Genomic DNA, 17,936 nt, shown 5'->3' on the forward strand with positions numbered 1-17,936 from the left:
TTCCCAAAAGATGACACCTTCCCAACACCTCTCCAGCCTGCAGTGACTTGCAGGTCAGAGACCTCCTGAGCATGTAGGTAATGTTTTTGTGCTTAACAGGACCAGATGGATTTTCAGTCTGTTAATTCATCCAGTAATTTTTGAATCCACGCACCTTAAGGTATCTGCAATAACCAAAGGCAATGTTGGGCTCCTAGATTTAAGAGGTGACTTTCTTCTCAAAGCACACACATCCCACTGAGCTCAGTGCACACATAAGACCTGGGAGGACCAAGGGCATCCTTTTATTTAGGAACCCCAAAAGGCATGAAGATGAGGTTTAAAGGCACTGGATATATAAAGGCACATAAATCATAGTAGTGGTGGTTGGCTGGAAGGGGACTCTGGAAACTTCTGGTCCAATCTGCTCAGAGCAGTCCTGGTTTTGTCTCACAGTATCTTGAAAACCTCACAGGGCTCCCACCTCCCACAAAACCTGTCTGATCCATCCTCTCAGTGAAGTAAAACTTCATTGGAAATTTGATCATGAAAATAATACAAAAATATCCCCCACCTGTGACAGGGACTGACAGAGCTCTTAACCCCAAACCATCTTCAGCTCTCAATGAATGTAGTTTCCCTACACTCCTCTGTCTGCCTACAGCACAAGGCTTTGGGAAGAGGAGTCTCTCTGCACTCAGCCTTGCACAACCAGACCTAAACTTCGTTGAGATCTTTTCATGTTATTGTAAGACTATCAATAAATAACATTTTAAATTGATTAAAATAAAAGGCTGGTGACTTCTGTCTTACTCGTGATAGAAAATTGACTATTTAATTTACCTCCCTAACTGGCAGGCAACAGTTTACATGTTATGTAAAAGACAATGCCCAAGACACTGAGATTCCAGTCCTGGTATTGCCTAGTGGGTGATTTCTCTGTAAAATGGGGATCACGCCGGCGATAGCCTCCTCAGAGGAGTGCTGTGAGATCCCCTGGAGGACAGCCCCAGGTAACAGCTTCTTACCCATCGAGTTCACCCAAACCCAGGCTCCCCACCAAAGCTGCACCACGTCGTGGTGGTGATCGCTGCTCTGCCCACAGGGTGCCAGGACCAGCCCCTGTCTGTGGGGCAGACGCTTACGCACGGAACGACCATTGCCTCCTCTGCTTGCAGGGTTATTTATGCCTTATACAGAAATGGGAATGATGCAGCCATTTGCAGGGGGAAGATGAAGGAGTCAAGCAAGATTTTTAATTCATTTACAGCACTGCGAGACTTGCTTGGTCACTGGGGGTGACAAAAGCCCAGCGAGGGATCTCCCCAGGCGCTGGATGCTCTCTCTTTCCCGTAACCCCCTGCAAGCACTGCTATTTCAGAGCCCCGAGGTGCACAGAGTGGCTTAGCTGGAGCTGATAACAATGCACTTGATGCGAATACCAGGTAAGCAGTGCGCATTCTGGATTTACAGGAGGAAAATTGGGATTGTAAAAAAGGGATTTACAGTCTGTTTCAAAATCCTACCTCTTCCTGTCCATAAATCCAAAGAACGCAAAAAATAAGTAAGTCCCTTGGCTGAGATTGCACCATTTTACACAAGATAAAACATAAATGGAGTCAGGCAGAGAAGGGAATGTGCCAGAGGAGTTACTGCTGGTTGCCACATTTTTGTGTGTTTCAAGGAAAGAAGGGAATTCCAAAAAAAGCAGCTATCCAAACAAGCCAACCTATGTATATGGAACAAGCCCGCAGCTGTCCCAGGAGAGGAGCCGGGAAAGAACCGCGCGGTGGAAATGCAGAGTATGTCCCACTCTCGAATGGCTAGGCTGCTTCCCCAGACCTCATCTCTCTAAATGTAAACACTGTAACGCAAGCATCTGACTGTCAGAGATGCAAAGAAAACCTTGACAAGGTGAAGCGATTACGAGCCCGGCAGAGAGGTGTCTGCCAAGGAGCTGGCTCCATGGCTGGAGAGGTGTGAATGGCCCCTTCAGCCCACAGGGGCTTCGTGCTACTGCAGCAGTGTTGATGCGCATTAACTCCTTCACTGCTGCTCTTGTGCCTTCAGACTGCGGTACCAGGAGGGCACAGAAGTGGGGTGGCTTACCCTTTGACGTAGATGTCACTCATCTTCTCCCCAGTGATGCTGAGGTCATCGAGGATGACGTCCTTGGTGTTCCAGATGATGCAGCGCAAGTAGAACCTGAAGGGCACGGGACACAGGAGAGACATGAGAGAGGGGGAAAGCTTGGTCGGGAGCCCACCCAACAGCCTGGTCATGCTATTCAGCTATTTAGCTGGAGGAGCTCAGATACGAGCCATTTCTCCCCTGAAGATAAGCCTGCTCAGACTTCCCTCAGCTGAGCAGGTGAACCCCTCCCCACCTGGCATCTCCAAGCCCTCTCCTCTTCCCCCCAAAGAGAAGGCGCAGGAACCAGCGCTGCACCGAGTCAGAAAGGAAAAAGAAGTCACCTCTTGGCTTTGCGTGGCATGATGTTGAAAGGGGGACCAGGCTGACCCAAAGATTTTGGAAACAGATCCACCCACATCTGTAGCTTTCCCTGCAAGGAAAGAAAGACATGAGAAGCCTGGTGAGCCTGCTGTCTGGGTCACCTCCACCTCCTCAGTAGGACCCAGCACAGAAATTATCAAGTGCTCCACAGTTCCTTTGTTGAAAACCAAGGTTTCTTTACTGGAGAAGTGTCACTGAGTATTTTAGTGACAGTGGGGTATATATTAATGGTCTGTGATACATAAGAGGTCAGTCTGAATTAGCTGAAGGTGCACTCAAGGTTTGGTCTCCAAGGCTGAGTATCTTTACATAGGCCAGACTGAGGGCTGGGTCCATGGGAGGTGTCGGAGAAGCAAGCAGCTCACGTATTTTCCATAGTGTCACACCAGTTGCCACCAGCTGAACAGCTGGTTTATGGGTTTCTGACCATGGCAGTGGAGGATGGGATGAGGAGAGCAGTACCTAATTCCACTTTCACATAATCCTACCAGGGAGAGAGCAGCAGAAATGCAGCTGAAATCTCAGGGGGTCGTTTTTTAGGTGGTCCCTTTTACTGTAAAACACCAATGGGTGCCAACAAAATATTTTCTTGTACAGTCTCAAGGGTCTAAAGGAAAAAAAAAAGACATCCTTTGACAATCAGCCCATCACAGAGGGCTTTGTGGTTTGCTTGTTTTTTGGCAAGAAAATCTTCCATTTCAGCAGAAAACTTTAAAAATCCACCCTTCAAGCTCGCTGCAAACAGCCCGATAGAGCCAGTCTGTTCCATGGGTTTGCAGCGCGTCAGGGCCATGCTTTTGGGAGCTGTGCCGAATGCAACACCTACTGAGCCAGCCAGGTTAATCCCCTCCAGCCCAGCATCACCGCCACGGACGCTCCCGATTAGCAGCACCAGCGCAGGGCAGACCCCGATTGCTCTGCCCATATGCAAGCCCAAGACATGGAAGAAACACCTTCCTAGTCTCCAGGGCTGGTCCAACACAACCATGACACTGTAAGAACAGCACAAAAAACCCACTGGTCAGCGGATAGCAGCCACCTCCTGCCTCTAATCATGAACTTCAATGGGTGAATTTGCATGAAAAGGTGTTAGAGCCGTTGGCAGTGCATTTACTTCTGCCAGCAACTCCACTGGACTGGTTAAAAACAAACCACAGGAAGGTAATGGTGCTGCAGTGGCGAAGCTCAGTGGCTGTGTACATTTACACCAGCTGCAGAGCCAGTCCCAGGAAACTGCCTCTGCTGTGCAACTGGAACACGTAAGAGAGATGAGGACAAATCACTGTGTTCTCCGGGAAGCAGCACTTTTTGGTCCAAAGGCATAAAGCCACATACGTGCTAATCAAAGAAAAGGGGTTAGGTGAAATACAGATACCTGGGTTTTGATTGGTTTTGGATAGAAGTCCGTTTAGCTTTTGTTTGGCTTAAAAATATCCAGTCTGCAATAGTACTAAAACTTTATGCCTCCAAGGACTTGTTCCTGCTGCAGAAATCATGCTGCATTGCCAAAGGAGCCTGCAGGAGCATTATCATTACAGAGAAATTCTACATCAACACTTTCAGATCAGAAATGGCTTTCCCAAAAAAAAAAAAAAAAGAAAAAAAAAGGCTTTTGTGAGCAAATGCTGATGAAAGTGAACACCTATTCCAGGAGGCTGGAGCCGATCTCCCCAAGCACCCAGAGTAAGCCAGCCCTGGAGCTGAGCTCCAGCCTGTGTTTGACAGCAAGTGCTCTGCTCTGCCCTGTACGCTGGAAGCCCACCTCCTGGGGCAGACATACCCCACACGGCACTGCAGCAAGCCAGCCACGGATGCACACCTCTCCGAGAGCCAGCAGAACCTCTCTGGGAGCAGCAGGACCTCTCCGAGAAATGTCTCCTCCTGCCGTGAGCCACCACCTTTCAAAGGGTGTGCCCAGGCCATGGAGAACATCTCACCTGGTTAGTGCTGGGTAGAAGGGAGATGATGCTCCTGGCCTTGTCCTGAGCACGCAGCACCACTCACCTGCTCGATCTCTGGCTGGAGGGGGCTGTAGAGAGGCCTGGTCTCCACGTGCTCCGGCACCAGCCCTTGCTTCCGCAGTGCATACAGGGCGAGTCGCTCCTCCACCGGCCCCAGGTGGGGGTTGACGGGTTTGCCGTCCTCTGCAACAGATCAGAGCAAGAACAGCGTCACGCCACATCATGGGCAGGGTGCTGATCACCCCGGGGGGGCTCTGCTAGGGCTGCAGCTCCGGGGGGAGCACCGGGAGCCCACCGACCTCGCAGCAGCCAGGAGCGAGCATGAGGAGCTCAGCCTCCGCTTGCAAATCGACCATCACAGACACACCAGGGCACAGGGCAACGTGGTCCCAGTGGGACACGTGGGCAAACCATTGCTCCGTGGGACAGGGACGTGCAGGGGGGTCTCACTCAATCCCACCCCAGCCACAGCAAGCACCAGGAGAGTGAAACATTGCAAGTTGAAGCACATGGAAAGGGGAATTTAGGGTTTGACTCAGCTTGCAGTGCTTCTAAGGGCTCGGGACCCCCAGAATCACAGCAGCTGGGGCTAGCAGCCATCCAGCCCACGCTGCTGCTCTGCTGCCATTCCCATCCCCAGCAGAGGTTTGTCCAACGGGCACTGCAACGGGCTGCCCGGGGACGTGGTGCGGTCCCATCCTGGAGGTATTTCAGAGACGTGTGGACATGGTTCTTAGGGAGGTGGTTTAGTGGTGGACTTGGTAGTGCTAAGGCATGGTTGGACTCGATGATCTCATGCGTCTTTGCCAACCTAAACCAAGCATTCGGTGATCCTACAACTTAACACCAGCCAGGAGCTTTGGCCGGGCAAAGAGAAGCGCAATGGGAGAGCTCCCTGCAGGGTCCTGCTCCTTCTCTGCTGGGTCCAGGGAGGAAGACAGAAATGAGAGGAAGCTGAGGCCCACGCAGGCACTGCCAGCACAGCTCCATTGCCCGTCCTGGTCCCTGAAACCACCTCCACATCCTCATCCCACTCCACACCAGCCCCTAACCCCTCCGCAAATGCACTGCTGGACAAAGCCAATTAGCAATAGATGTTTTTGCCCTCTCTGCCCCTCGTTCGGGACCCTCATCCCACCAAACGTGGAGGGCCTCGGCCATGGCTGCTGCTCCCTGCCCGTCCCCACGGCCGAGCCGGGGCTGTGCAGGACTCGCCCCGGCACACGGCTGCCTCGCAGCCACGTCGTTTCAAGGCCGTGCACCTTCGAGGACCTTTGAAATGAAATGCGCTCCATAAATATTATTACAGCTCTGCAACTTTCAGGTGATATATCCCAGCTCCTTTCTTGGCAATGTCTTGAAGTGGTTAACTTCAGACATATGGGCCATTTCCCAAGCAGTGGAAACCTGGCGTGTGTGCGTGCGTGTGTGTGTGCGCGCACAGGAAAAAGAAAAAGCCCCTCTCAGAAAACAACAAATGTGGGGGTTATGGAATAATGGTCCGGGTGCAGTGCTTGTAAAACCCATGCTCTCGTGTTTAATAGCTTCACTTTATACCGCCAGGTTCAGATCTGACATTGCTCTGCGCACACAGCTGGTTTCCAGATCTCCTTGAGGTCAAGCATCAGACTTTGTTCTGTTTTTTGAACTGATTGCCATTAAAGCAGAGGAAGGTGAAAGGCAGAGGCTGGGAGAGGGGGGAAGCCCCCGCTCGGTTTAACACCTCTCCAGCCCTTGCTGAAAACCTTTCGCATAACAAGAGGCTGCGAAGGAGCTGTGGCTTCCCCGCTCCTCCTCCCAAGGAGAGTATCACAAATTTGTGCCTCGACTCCCCAGAGCACAGGCAGGCATCAGCCCTGGGCTGTTCCTGTCCCTGCAGTGGCCTTCGTTAGCCAAACTGCTACTCCTGGGCCCCACGCACTGGGGTTTCACCTCCTCCCTGAGCCCAAACTCCCCTTCAATGCTTTAAAGCAGAGTTTCCTCTAAAAAGCAAGCTCCTGCCCCCAAGGATGCCATCAGAGGGGCAGGGAACTTCAGGTGTGAGTGGTGTTTGGGAGGAAGGTTATACAAATGAAAAAATGCCTCCCTACCTCCCAGTGATAGTTCCTCCTTGCTGGCACAGGCTGATCCGACCTTTCCAGCTACAGCACACCTGGCTCTGGTTGTGCTGGCACTGTGCGTATGATATTGTCTCCCTCTAGTGCCCCCAGCCCCGAAACGCAGAGACGTGAGCTCCGAGGCCCAGCAGCAGCTGGAAGCCAGGCTGCAGCCTCTCCGGCTGTGCTGGGCTTTGCTGCTCGCAGCCTGCATGTGTTCGGTTAGCTGCAAGCAGCAAGGGAAGGGTGAGGCTGTGCTTAAAGTGCCTGGATTGCAGGTTTGGGTTCAACCCTTGGGGTTCAGAGCAGATCCAACTGCACCCTGCAGCCTGTGGGGCAGAGCCGACCTTGGGAAGGTGCACAGCCAGGTGGGCAGCAAGGCGAGGACAGCGACGTGCCCGTCACCCGCTCCTGGCCTCCACTCACACAGAAAGGAGCTGGGCAAGAAAGCCCCCGTGATGTGCTCATGGCCTCCAGCTCCAACCCTTGCTCTGGATAACGGGAAGCTACCCGCAGCCCCGAAGCAGCCCCTTACCCAGTTCGGAGAGGATGTACTCCTGCTCCCGGAAGATGACCCGGTCGGACTTGTAGGTGGGAGCCTTGTAGTTGTGCTGCAGGGAGAAGAGGTGAAGCAGCTGGGAAGGACGGAGTTGGTCTCGCCACTGGTTGGGTCCAGAACTGAAACAGGGGGGAAAACAGCAGCTCAACACGGGATAAAACAACGCCCAGCCTCGATAAGGGGCTACAGCTGTGTTACACCAAAAAGGGCTGTGCTGAGGAAGGTGCAGCCAGCTCCGACCCTATGCTCACCTTGACCCACTGGTGAAGGGGGCTGCGTGTCCCACACCCTGCTCAGCCCCAGCTCAAAGGGCTGGGGTGCCCCGATAGCCCCCAGACCCACTGCATCACCCTGCAGCTGGTCCCAGGCATGGGCAGTGCCCTCATTGTGGTGTGCCCAAGAGGTGTCAGGGATGTAGCAAATCTCTCCAAGGAGATTTATGTTATTTGAAGCTGCTGAAGAAGAGCCAGGACTTGGGGGAAGTATATAAACGGGGGAGCTTCTCCAGCAGGAATCTGTCCCTCATGACAAATCTCTGCAGTGAAATACGGCAGCAGACAGATCCCCTGGGACAGCAGACCCGTGGTCAGGGCTGGGTTGAGGCATTGCCCTGGTCCCCATGGCCACCTCGGCACTGCAAAGCCCTGGCAGCTACAGAGACCCACTGCCCAAGCCTACAGGGATACCTACACACAGTAGGTTTGGGGAAGCCCACAGCGAGCCCCGTATTTTGACAGGAAGCGGTTCTCCAGGTCTATGACGGTCTCCCCGATCTTCTCATCCTTCGACAGGAGGTCGTAGTCATAGAGCGTGATCTTCAAGTCCTTCTCCAGGGGCAGGGTGCAGCTCAGCTCGAACATCCTGTGCAACCAAGAGATGCCCATGAGATGGAGAGCAGGCTGCTAAGTGTTCCACGGCACATCTTTGCTGTGCTGGGACAGTACTATAGGTCAGGTTGATGGCTGGACTTGATCTTGCAGGTGTTTTCCAACCTAGATGATTCTAGGGTTCTGTTGGTGCTGTGCTGTGCTGGCTTAGCTCACAGACACGCCACCAAGTAAGCACGCTCTGGGTTTCCCGTTGCCTGGCTGAATTACCCTTGAGCAAACTTTGGCCCTGTTTAGTTTCTCCACTTGCTAATTGGAAGTGACAGCAGTCACTGGAGTACCCAGGGTAAAAAAGCAGGCATTGAGAGACAGGAATCCTCATTGCCATGGGGTGAGAAAGGGGAAGAAATGACACCTTTGGAAAACCAACTGCCCTTTGAGCCCAAAGAGCAGAAATCCAAAATACGAGGCCAAGCTTGCGGTCAGCATGAGACTGACCCCGCCAAAGCCTCCTCATCCTCCCCTGCCAGTCCCAAGCACCAGGGTTTTGTGCTGTCCCCTCTGCCATCCTCACACTTCAGTCTACATAGTGACATGACATTAAACAAGAGCAAACCTTCCTCTACCTCATCAAACAAAGGGTAGTAAGAGACAAAGTACCCAGACCCTCCCAAAACACAACACCCTGATCCAGACAAAGCCTGTGCTCATGGATGTTAGAGATGTGGAAGGTGGGATGTAGGGTGCGCAGGACAGTCTGGGTCTGACCCAGTGCCACCAGGAAACCCTCCACCTGCTGCTGAAACACCGTCAAATCGGGGGCAAAACACGATGCCCATTTCCACCAGCAGCACCCACCCCGCAGCAGCTTTTAAGGAGGGGAAGTGAGTGATTATGCCACCAATTAAGAGTGCAGGAGGAACTGGGGTCAGCAGAAAGTAATTAGCTAAAGCTGGCAGGCAGCCAGCAGCCCAGGGAAAAGCTCGTGAAACGGGAGGTTTAATAGCCCGCCAGCAGCCAGGACCTCGGTTTTACGTCTTGCTTTAAAGACGGGGTGGGAGGTGCAGCGCGCTGTCTAGACGGCCGCTGGCCGGGAGCCAGGTTTGGCAGAGGGGGCCTGCCCCGGGAGTGGAGCTCCCTGCAGACCAGGGCTCCCTCGTGCTCCATGGGGAGCGCCCCCTTTGCCCCACAGGAAAGGCAGAGTTTTGGCAGAAGAGGAGGAAAAAGCTTGTCTAATCCACGCAGTCCTCCGAGACCTCACCGGTATCACCCTTGCCGTCCTTACCCCTTCTGGTCCAACCTTGCAGATGGTGTATCTCCTTCTGCATCTTGTTTTTTTGGGAAGCTGTCCCAGCACTGACAGCCTGAGCTGGCGAGAGGCCCCAAGAAAACCAGCAGGATCTCACATGCTTTAGGGCTTGACCCCTGTTCATCCTGGAGCACAACACCCTACATCTAGCCCCAGCTCGCCTAGGAGATCCAACCCTGATCACCATGTAGAGGCTGAGCACCAGGCTTTCCTCTGCCTCCCTCTGCTTTGCCTCGTCCCTGTGGTGCTTTCCAGCCCTGAGGAATACCCTTTTCTGAAGACAACCTTATCTTTTGCCTTTTATCCCAACTTTGTGGCCCTACAGTTAGGCAAACAACTCAACCAGCCAACATCAATTTTATAAATAACTCTTTTTCAAGGTATATGATTGGAGGTGTCCCGTGTACGGTCATACAGACCTCCATGCATCATCTCTTGTCTTCAGACGTTTAACTGAAGTGCCTAAATGAGGAACAGCATTGCCCCAAACTCTCTCTGCTATCAGTGGGAAGAGGCAGAAGCCTCCACAGGGGGATCTCAGGTCTAACCAACCCCCTTGATGTCTCTTCACACTCCACTGGTGACAGAGCAGACCCAGTCCGTGCTTCATAGTTCAGAAGTCCCAGGGAGAAGATGAACATGAACCATGGGGGTTAGGACAGTGACCAAGCCAAGGTCAGACCCACTTCAGCAAGGCTGGATGTAAGCCAAGAGTGCACCAAGGGAACAGCAAACTCTGGCTAACCCAATTCTGTTCCCTCAAAATGGCATAAAAGTCCCAGGGAATCCAGAGTGAACCAAAACTTACTTTCCGAAGACAGGCTCCAGTGTACAGGGGAGGTAATTTTCTTGGTCATTTATGGATTTCTTTCCCACTGAAATCTTCACGTAGGGATCACACTAAAGATGGGCATAAAAATAAATGCAAAAGTCATTGCACAGCAATAGTAGGATAGGATAGGATAGGATAGGATAGGATAGGATAGGATAGGATAGGATAGGATAGGATAGGACAGGACAGGACAGGACAGGACAGTTCAGTTTGGTTCAGTTCAGTTGGACAGGACCTACAGAGATCACGAGCCCAACACCTAAGCACCTCAGGGCTAACCAGGAGCTGAACCACATTACTGAGGGCATCGTCCCAGCGCCTGGGCGCTGCAGGCACGGGGCATCCACCACCCTGCCAGGAGGCCACTGCGGGTGTTTGCCCACCCTCGGGGAGAAGAAATGTTCCCTCACGTCCCGTGAGGAAACATTCCCTCTGCGCTTCCCTCCCCTCGGCCTCCTGCCCCCCGACCAGGTGAGGCAGCGCCTCCAGCCGCCCCTCGCAGGCCGTGCCCTCCAGCCCAGCACAGCCACGTTGCCCACCCTCGGGTGCCCCCCAGGAGCTCAGCACCCCCTCCACACTGCGGGCCCACAGCCGCACACAGCACCAGGGTGAGGGAGCTGAATGCGCCGTGACACAACGTGACGCACCCCAACACACGGCCGTGTTGGCTTGCGCTCCTCTTACTAATGGAAAAGGAGTAACTCTGTCACCCCTCTCCCAGCAAGCGGGATCTTCCACTACCCCTGATTAACACCCGATTTTGAGGACAGGACAGTCTGACCATAGGTTGTCACCATTGGCAAGGGCCATTTGCACTGCAATTCCATTTCAGGGATGACCAAAGGGCCAGTTAGCAATGTGGGACAAGTGTCCAGATCCCTCTGAGGCCCACGAGGTGGAAAAGGAATGAAATAGCATGAAAGGAACTATTTTGGGCTTGTTTGATGGACTGGGCTTGCTCTGGATTCCTCAGGATGTTCCCGTTCACCCATCTGAGTCACCTTCTCTGAACCTCAGGGTTCCCCTGAGGTCACCATTTTTTTAACTTTGGGGTCTACTCAAAAATAGATTTACGAATGCAAGAGACCAAAATGTCAAAGCAAAAACATTTTGTTTCATTAAAAACATGGCTCAAAATGTTTTTTTTTCCCAATATGATGCAATAACTTTAAAAAATAAAATAGAATGGAAGCATACTTTAACATAAAGCCTCATTGTGCATCTCAAAATTATATCAGATTTTTTTTTTTTTTAAGTTTTTTAGCTTCTCGCTCATAACTAACATGATTCAGGGAAAACGATATAAATCTGAAAAGTGGTTAAATTGACCTGAGTCATCATTTCCTCCAGGGGAAAAAAATCACCTAAAACTTTTCACGTAGGTTGAATCCAACACCAAGAAGGACCCAGCATCTTACTCAGATAATACCAAAAACAAACAAAAAATAAACTGGGAAAAACATTGGTGATTTATGCTGTCGGGAAAAAACACCCAGTCCAAGCTCCTTTTCAGTTTTCTCTGACTTGGAGATTAATTAAGAAGAGAAGGATGTGCCTGGGGGAGGTCAGCAGCACAAGCACGGGCTGGGCTCTCCTTTGGTCTGCCCTCGACTGTGACGAGCTTCAGGAGACACCACAGCACAGGGAGGAAGGCTGTGGGCCAAGCTAGGATTGGCTTTGGTTTACAGTGTAAAAAAAGCATTTTTTCTGCTCCTTGTTTTTCATTCTCAGGAGTCTCTTATGGGAGATTTCTAAGAAATTGAAAACCCTCGTTTCAAGGCCATTTTCAAAAACTGGGCAGATTAAAAAGTAATTTGGAGTTGTTCGTGTCAAAATATTTCCTACCTTTTTCTTTAAAAAAAAAAAAATCCCTATTTTCCAGCAGAGCAAAGAGAGTTAAGAAGGATTTTTCCCTAAGGGTTTTTTTTTTTTTCAAACTGAAACAAGATGAACATTTTCTTTTTGAACCGACACAATTTTCTTTTTGCACTGAATTTTTCTTTCAGACTGGCAAAGCATTGCAGAAAGCAGTCATGTGAGAGACCTAATTTTGTTTCCTTTGGCACTGAGGTACGAGGAAAAAAAAAAAAAAAAAAAGAAAAAAAAATCATTTAGCTATTTCAACTAGCCCTACTGAAAAATCTCTCAGGATGGAGGATGAAGAGTTGGCTCCTGGGATTCCCGGATGTAGCAGCGGAGGCAGGAAGAAGGCGAATGTTTCCCCCTTGTTGCTGTCAACGTTGTTCCTAAATTTTAGGACGAGCCACCCCGTGCCCACCCCACAACCCATCAGCCTACCTTCCCGTTGGAGTCCTTGGGCTGGAGGCCGAAGGCCCGGACGATGTAGACCCGGACGAGGCACTCCTGGGGCCCTCTGGCCGGCAGCTGGTGGAACTGCCGAGGCGGCGCCGGGACCCGCGGGTCGTCGGGCAGGGGGTAAATTCGGAACGACCCCTGCAAGGAGAGAGGGGCTCAGCCACGCTGGGACGGGCCTCGTGCTCGCGGCGACTCCTCCGGGTGGCTGCGGGCTGGGGACAGAGCCCAGGTCCGGACCCTCTCTGAGCTACCACGACAGAGCAGGGCTCTTCATGGAGCAGGGAGACAGAAGCAGGGAGGAAAGCTGCCTGCAACGCTCGTCCCATGCTTGAGCATTGATGCTAACCCTGTCATAAGCCTGCACAGAGCCCCACTAGCCTGCTTGTCCTCTCTCTCTTCTACTTCACTGTTGCTTGAGCCATTGAAAAAGTGTGAAGGAGCCTTGCTGCCCCCAAATCACCCCCCAGAAGGTTTAGGCTGAGGCTTTTGCTGCAGGACAGTTTTAAGGTCCCTGGGAGAGGCAGCTGTGTCCTCAGCGAGGGGTGGGAGGAGGAGGAAGAAAATGTAAAATTTTGCAAGTCACCAGAGCTGATTTTTTTTCCCAGACAAGTGGCAGGAATCAGTCGGTGGGTATTGTCTGGGGGAAGAGAGTGGTGGGCAAAAACAGGAATTCCAAAAAAACAGCTAGAGAAAATAAACCCCTCTCCTGAAAGCAGGCTAAGGGCTGCTCCGAGCGTGTTAGAAAGAGCAGAGTTCCCATTGCTGCCCCGCACTGGACAAACGCCCGCAGCGGCAGAGCTCCAAGCACCCGGCCGCGTGTGCTCCTGGCCACGGCCCAGCTGGAAGCGGCTGTCACACCTTGAACTCCCCCACGACCGAGGGGTCGTCGTTGGAGTCCTGAGACCGCCCGCGGTACAGCCTGAAGGTGTGGCAGAAGTCGGAGAGGTGCTCGAAGTCCTCCACGTTCTCCAGCTCCGTCTCGTAGACCTGGGGAAGGAGAACCAGAGGGCAAGGGCAGGGACTGCTCCCGGGCAGCGTGTCCCAGCAGAGATGGGGCAAGACGGAGACAAGTTTCTCAGTCTGGAGGAAATGCCACCCCCAGGGACATTCTTGCTGCCCCAGGACAGGTGAAGAGCAGACCTTTGGGAACCCTATAAGAAGTTACAGCACATCAGAGAAGACCCAGAGCATGCCAAGGTCTTCTAGAGCGTTTTTCATCCGCCAGAGGGCTCCTTGCTGGGAGCATTTTCCGTACAACCAGGGAATGTTTTCCCCACTTCAGTCCTGCTTGGGCTCCTGTGTTACTTCTGGCATCTCCTGTAACAGGGCACCTAAATCTTCCCCTTCCCTTAGCAGTCTCTGGCTCTCCTTGTTCTTCCCAAAGATCTTTCAGGGTGGCAATTCCCCATTTCCTCTGCCACTTAGAAAAGTGACAATATCTTAAAGACAGCAAAATGGAAAGTTACCAGAAAGTAGTTTGCAAAGAAAATCAAGTTTTCAAAATGGAATAAATAGCTACTCTTAAAAACAAAATTACCTGCTCTCTGGGGAAAATTATTTTTTTTTCTCCTCAGAAGAAAGAAAGCCTTAAACACTCAAAATAAATAAATAAATAAATAAATAACAACCCAAGGCGAGTGGAAAAACATCAGGGACAGTTCCCATCCCTGAGCCAGGGCCAGACAAGGCCACTTACCTTCAGGGTGTCAAAGCCCTTCTCCAAGTAGGAACCACATTTTTCCCTCTCTCCTGTGGAAGCGTAGAATTTGCTCCACCAGTCAATGAATTCTTCCTCCTGGCAGCAAGGGATACCAAAGTCATACACCTCCACGAGCAAACCCCAACAATCAGTGACAGCAGCGCCTCCCACAACTGCTCGAGGTGAGCGTATCCCTTGCACACCGACCCCACGACACCGCCCAGCAGCTCGGCTCGGGCTGGGTGGCTCCGTGTCGGGTGGCTCTGTGCCCCGCAGAGGCGATGAAGCCGTCAGGAACCAGCCGGCAGCCCCTTGCTCCCTGCTGTCCCTGGGGACGCATCCAGCCCAAACCCTGCTGTTGCAGCCACGGCTGTGCGCCGAGACCCGTCGGCAGGGAGGGCAGTTCTCCATGGGAGATCGAGGCAGAGCCCACAAAGATTTGGAGGGGTTTTATCCCAGAGGACCTTTTGGGTGGTGGTCTGCCCAGGACCTCAATGCAGGAGCACGCAGGGGGTGAGATGAATTCACTCTCGTGTTAAAACAGTCCTCACAGCCTGAACGTGGAGGAGGATGTGAGGGCTGCTCTTAAACTCAACCCTGCTTTAGGCTTTGCCTGGAAAGTTGCTGGGTTTCTGGGATGGGAATTGCCCCAGCACCATCCAGCTCCCCACCCAAGCTGTCCCCATCCCCACACGTACAAAAAAATAAATGCATATATCCTACTGCCACATAAAATAATGGTCCTCAGGTGCTGTACATCTCCCAGGAAGAACGTAACCCTCTTCTCATTGATACCACATGCAGAAATGAGCAGAACTCATACAACCAGTGGCCACAACTCCACTAAGGTGCATTTGCCTCATCTGCTATGCAAACTGGATTTTAGCTCTGGGGATGCTGTTCCAAGTAGAAGGCCGGCTGCCGGCTTCAGAAAACACATACATTTTATAAGAGCACCATTTTTGAAATTTATACAAGCGAAGATGAAGGGGCTTTGACTGTGATTCATGAAACATTCCTGAAAAATAATGATGTCTTATTTTAGAAGTCCACAAAATTCCATCACACTGACCTAATGGAGGAATCATAATAGAGGTTTATTGGATTTATATTTTAAGCCAGCAGTGCAGACTCTAAATTGCTGTCTTGAATAGACATTGTTTTTAATAGAAATATTACATAAATTAACTCTGAGGCCTCGTCTGCCTCCTTTTTCTTTTCTTCTTTTTTTTTAATGTTGCCTTTCATCGCTTCCCCTGTTTTATTGTTTAAAAAGCTACACTCTGACCATCGTGGCTTTATTACAGCATTCCACAGGTACCGGGTTACAAGGAAAGCACTCAAACTAATCTGGCGACTTACCCATGGTATCTTCTGCAGCCCCAAGACAAAGAATTTGGTTAGATATTTTTGCTGATTTCCACTGATGTTAAAAAAGGGAAAAAAAAAAAAAAAAAGGAGGCAAGGGGAGCAGCTGGAATATTAATAGCAAAGGACATTATTTCATTTGCCTTCAAATGGAAAAGCCAGGGAATCGATGGCTCCACCGCGCAACCAACGGATTCAGGGATTTCATTTAGCCATCAGCAACAGCCAGCAGCATCCCTGGTGTTTTGTCCTGGATGTGGTACAGGACGCTCCCAGAGTCGGGGGCTGTGCCCGAGCCTGGGTAAAACCTCAAGGACCCCACGTGCCCTCGCCAAGCCTTGCAGGGATCCCCTGGGGCTTCAGCAGGGCACAGCCCAGGGGCGAGCATCGCTGCTGGATACGTTTCACACCAAGTGACCAAAGCCTACAATTTCGGCTGGGAAAGAAGCTCGTTCAGCCGTGGTGAGCTGCAGCCACGCTTACCAGAAGATGTGCTTTCTCCCCATCACCATCCACCCTCTCTTCCCCCCACCTGCTGCCCCCACAGGGCAGGGACCGCCGTACTGTGAGCTGCACCCCGAGTGCCCTGAGCCTGGTGGCAGGATGGCGACCCTTCTCCATTTGGTGCAGGGACAAAGAGAAGAACTTTCAAGCTCCAGAGTGCCCAGCTTCGGCATTTGCTGCTAAAACGGGGAAGTCGTTTTATAACCCAGGAGCAGCGGAAAAGGAACTGGGGCCGCTTCACCAGGAGAGAGCCTGAGCAGGACCGTCCCGTCAGTCTCCCAGCGGCTCCATGAGCATCCAGGGCAGCAGAGAGCCCCTTCCAGCAGGGCATCCCTGCAGGCAGGATTGGCTTATGGGCAAAGGCACGGCCGTTTCCAAAAAGTAAAGACATTTGGACTCCAAAAAAAAATGCTTTTAAAACCAGAACTTCACCAGCATGCTGCAACTTCCCTCTTAAGCATTTCTAGAATTGTGGCTTGGACACAACAGCAGCACTCAGACGCATGCTTAACTTCAACCGAGTGTGCAAATCCCTCTGAAGTCAATGAGGCTCTTCAGACGCAGCCTTAAGGGCTTTCTGGATCAGGCCTTGGGTTCAGCAGAGCCAGCAGCAGTCGCACTCACCCCCTCCAGATGATATAACGGGGTTTAAGCTGTGCCGGATCTCCATGTAGGACTTTTACCCAGGGGCTAAGTACTTTGCTATTGAGGGCATTAAAATCCTTCCTTCCTCCAGACCCCGACATGCAGACCTGTGTCATCCCGGCGGCTGCCGGGATGTTTTCAATCTCGTTTTCTTCCATACGGGGGCAAGGCACCGGTTGTGACCTCATTTTTGTCAGGGGGCTGAGCCAGCACCATTCTCTCCCCCAGCACTGGATTCCCTCGTCCCACAAGCCCAGGCACCAGATGCATCCCCAGATGGGGACAGGAGGAAGTTGGGGTTGTCCAACACAACCCAGCTTTCACAAAGTGCATTGGAAAGGACATTTTGGTCTGAAGCCAAAGGAGCTGCGGGAACCTGAGAGCTTGTGTATGAGTCCTGGTGAAACTCAGCCACCTCACAGGTGGGGAAACTGGGGCACGGACAGGTTACCGGCCAGACAGCAAAGCCAGGAGCAGAGCAGGCATGGGATAACTGAAATCCTAATAGTCATTTTTGCTCTTCTAATGATTATACACTCTTCCCCGTGGGAATATAGCTAATTACAGCACTAATAAATATTGCCTCTAAAGAAGCTAAGCCACTGCCTCGGTCTCCAGCGTACTCACACCTCACATCTGGGAGGCAGATTTCCTGCTGTGAGTAAGCTCCGCAGCTGGGATGAGAAGATCCCTGCAGAAACAGCTTGGGCATTTATGGGTGCACCTCCAAAAAAGCTGTCTGTTACCCTGATTTTGCAGGAGATGACACCCTGCATCTCGGCCTTGGAGAGCACCCCGTTAGTGCTCCTCATGCGCTCCAGTGCGCTCAGCCAGGACACCAAGGGCTTGGCACCTCGCACCCACCGCACCGTGGGAGCTGGGGAAGCCTTTTCCCTGCAAAGCACCTCCCCGTGCCCTTGGCCTCCCACCTGTTCCCCAGGAGGGACCTGGCTTTGGGTTTTCCCTGGGTTATCCTGCTCATTCCAGCTCATCGCTCCCGCCTGTTGCAGCGCTGGAGGGAGGAGGAGGAAAGCACAGGCATCCACACCGGGAGGCTGCAAGATGACTTGGCTCATCCTTCGGTTAACCCTTAAGGTGTGAGCTCTCAGATGTTCATAAAGAGAAATTATCCATTTCTGGCCGTGTCACCTTTCTGCTTTCTTTTTTTTAACCTACTGTTAATTTTGCTCAGAAGTGGGCAAAACCGTTTTCAGTGTGAGTGTTTTGTTAGGTTTTTGTTGTTGTTGTTGTTTCCTAGCCTGTTCAAATCCAAAGGAGCAAGCACCTGGGGCTGGGCAAGGACAGGACCAGCCCTCCTGGCCAGAGC

At 51.9% G+C, this 17,936-nt stretch overlaps 1 protein-coding gene across 3 annotated transcripts in view; it reads right to left on the bottom strand.

Annotated features, from left to right (window-relative positions):
- Positions 1-17,936, bottom strand: part of DYSF (dysferlin) — a 93,457-nt gene that overhangs the window by 23,660 nt on the left and 51,861 nt on the right. For all 3 annotated transcript variants that reach the window (XM_050710431.1, XM_050710433.1, XM_035547302.2), the window contains 9 exons: positions 14,090-14,188; positions 13,252-13,380; positions 12,376-12,531; positions 10,054-10,145; positions 7,800-7,970; positions 7,086-7,228; positions 4,498-4,637; positions 2,454-2,542; positions 2,089-2,184 (listed from right to left, as the gene is read on the bottom strand). In XM_050710431.1, the coding sequence (XP_050566388.1) occupies positions 2,089-2,184; positions 2,454-2,542; positions 4,498-4,637; positions 7,086-7,228; positions 7,800-7,970; positions 10,054-10,145; positions 12,376-12,531; positions 13,252-13,380; positions 14,090-14,188 (1,115 nt within the window). The remainder of the gene's footprint in view (positions 1-2,088; positions 2,185-2,453; positions 2,543-4,497; positions 4,638-7,085; positions 7,229-7,799; positions 7,971-10,053; positions 10,146-12,375; positions 12,532-13,251; positions 13,381-14,089; positions 14,189-17,936) is intronic.

This window comes from Cygnus atratus, chromosome 4 (genome assembly GCF_013377495.2).
Source record: "Cygnus atratus isolate AKBS03 ecotype Queensland, Australia chromosome 4, CAtr_DNAZoo_HiC_assembly, whole genome shotgun sequence".
Classification (NCBI taxonomy): domain Eukaryota; kingdom Metazoa; phylum Chordata; class Aves; order Anseriformes; family Anatidae; genus Cygnus; species Cygnus atratus.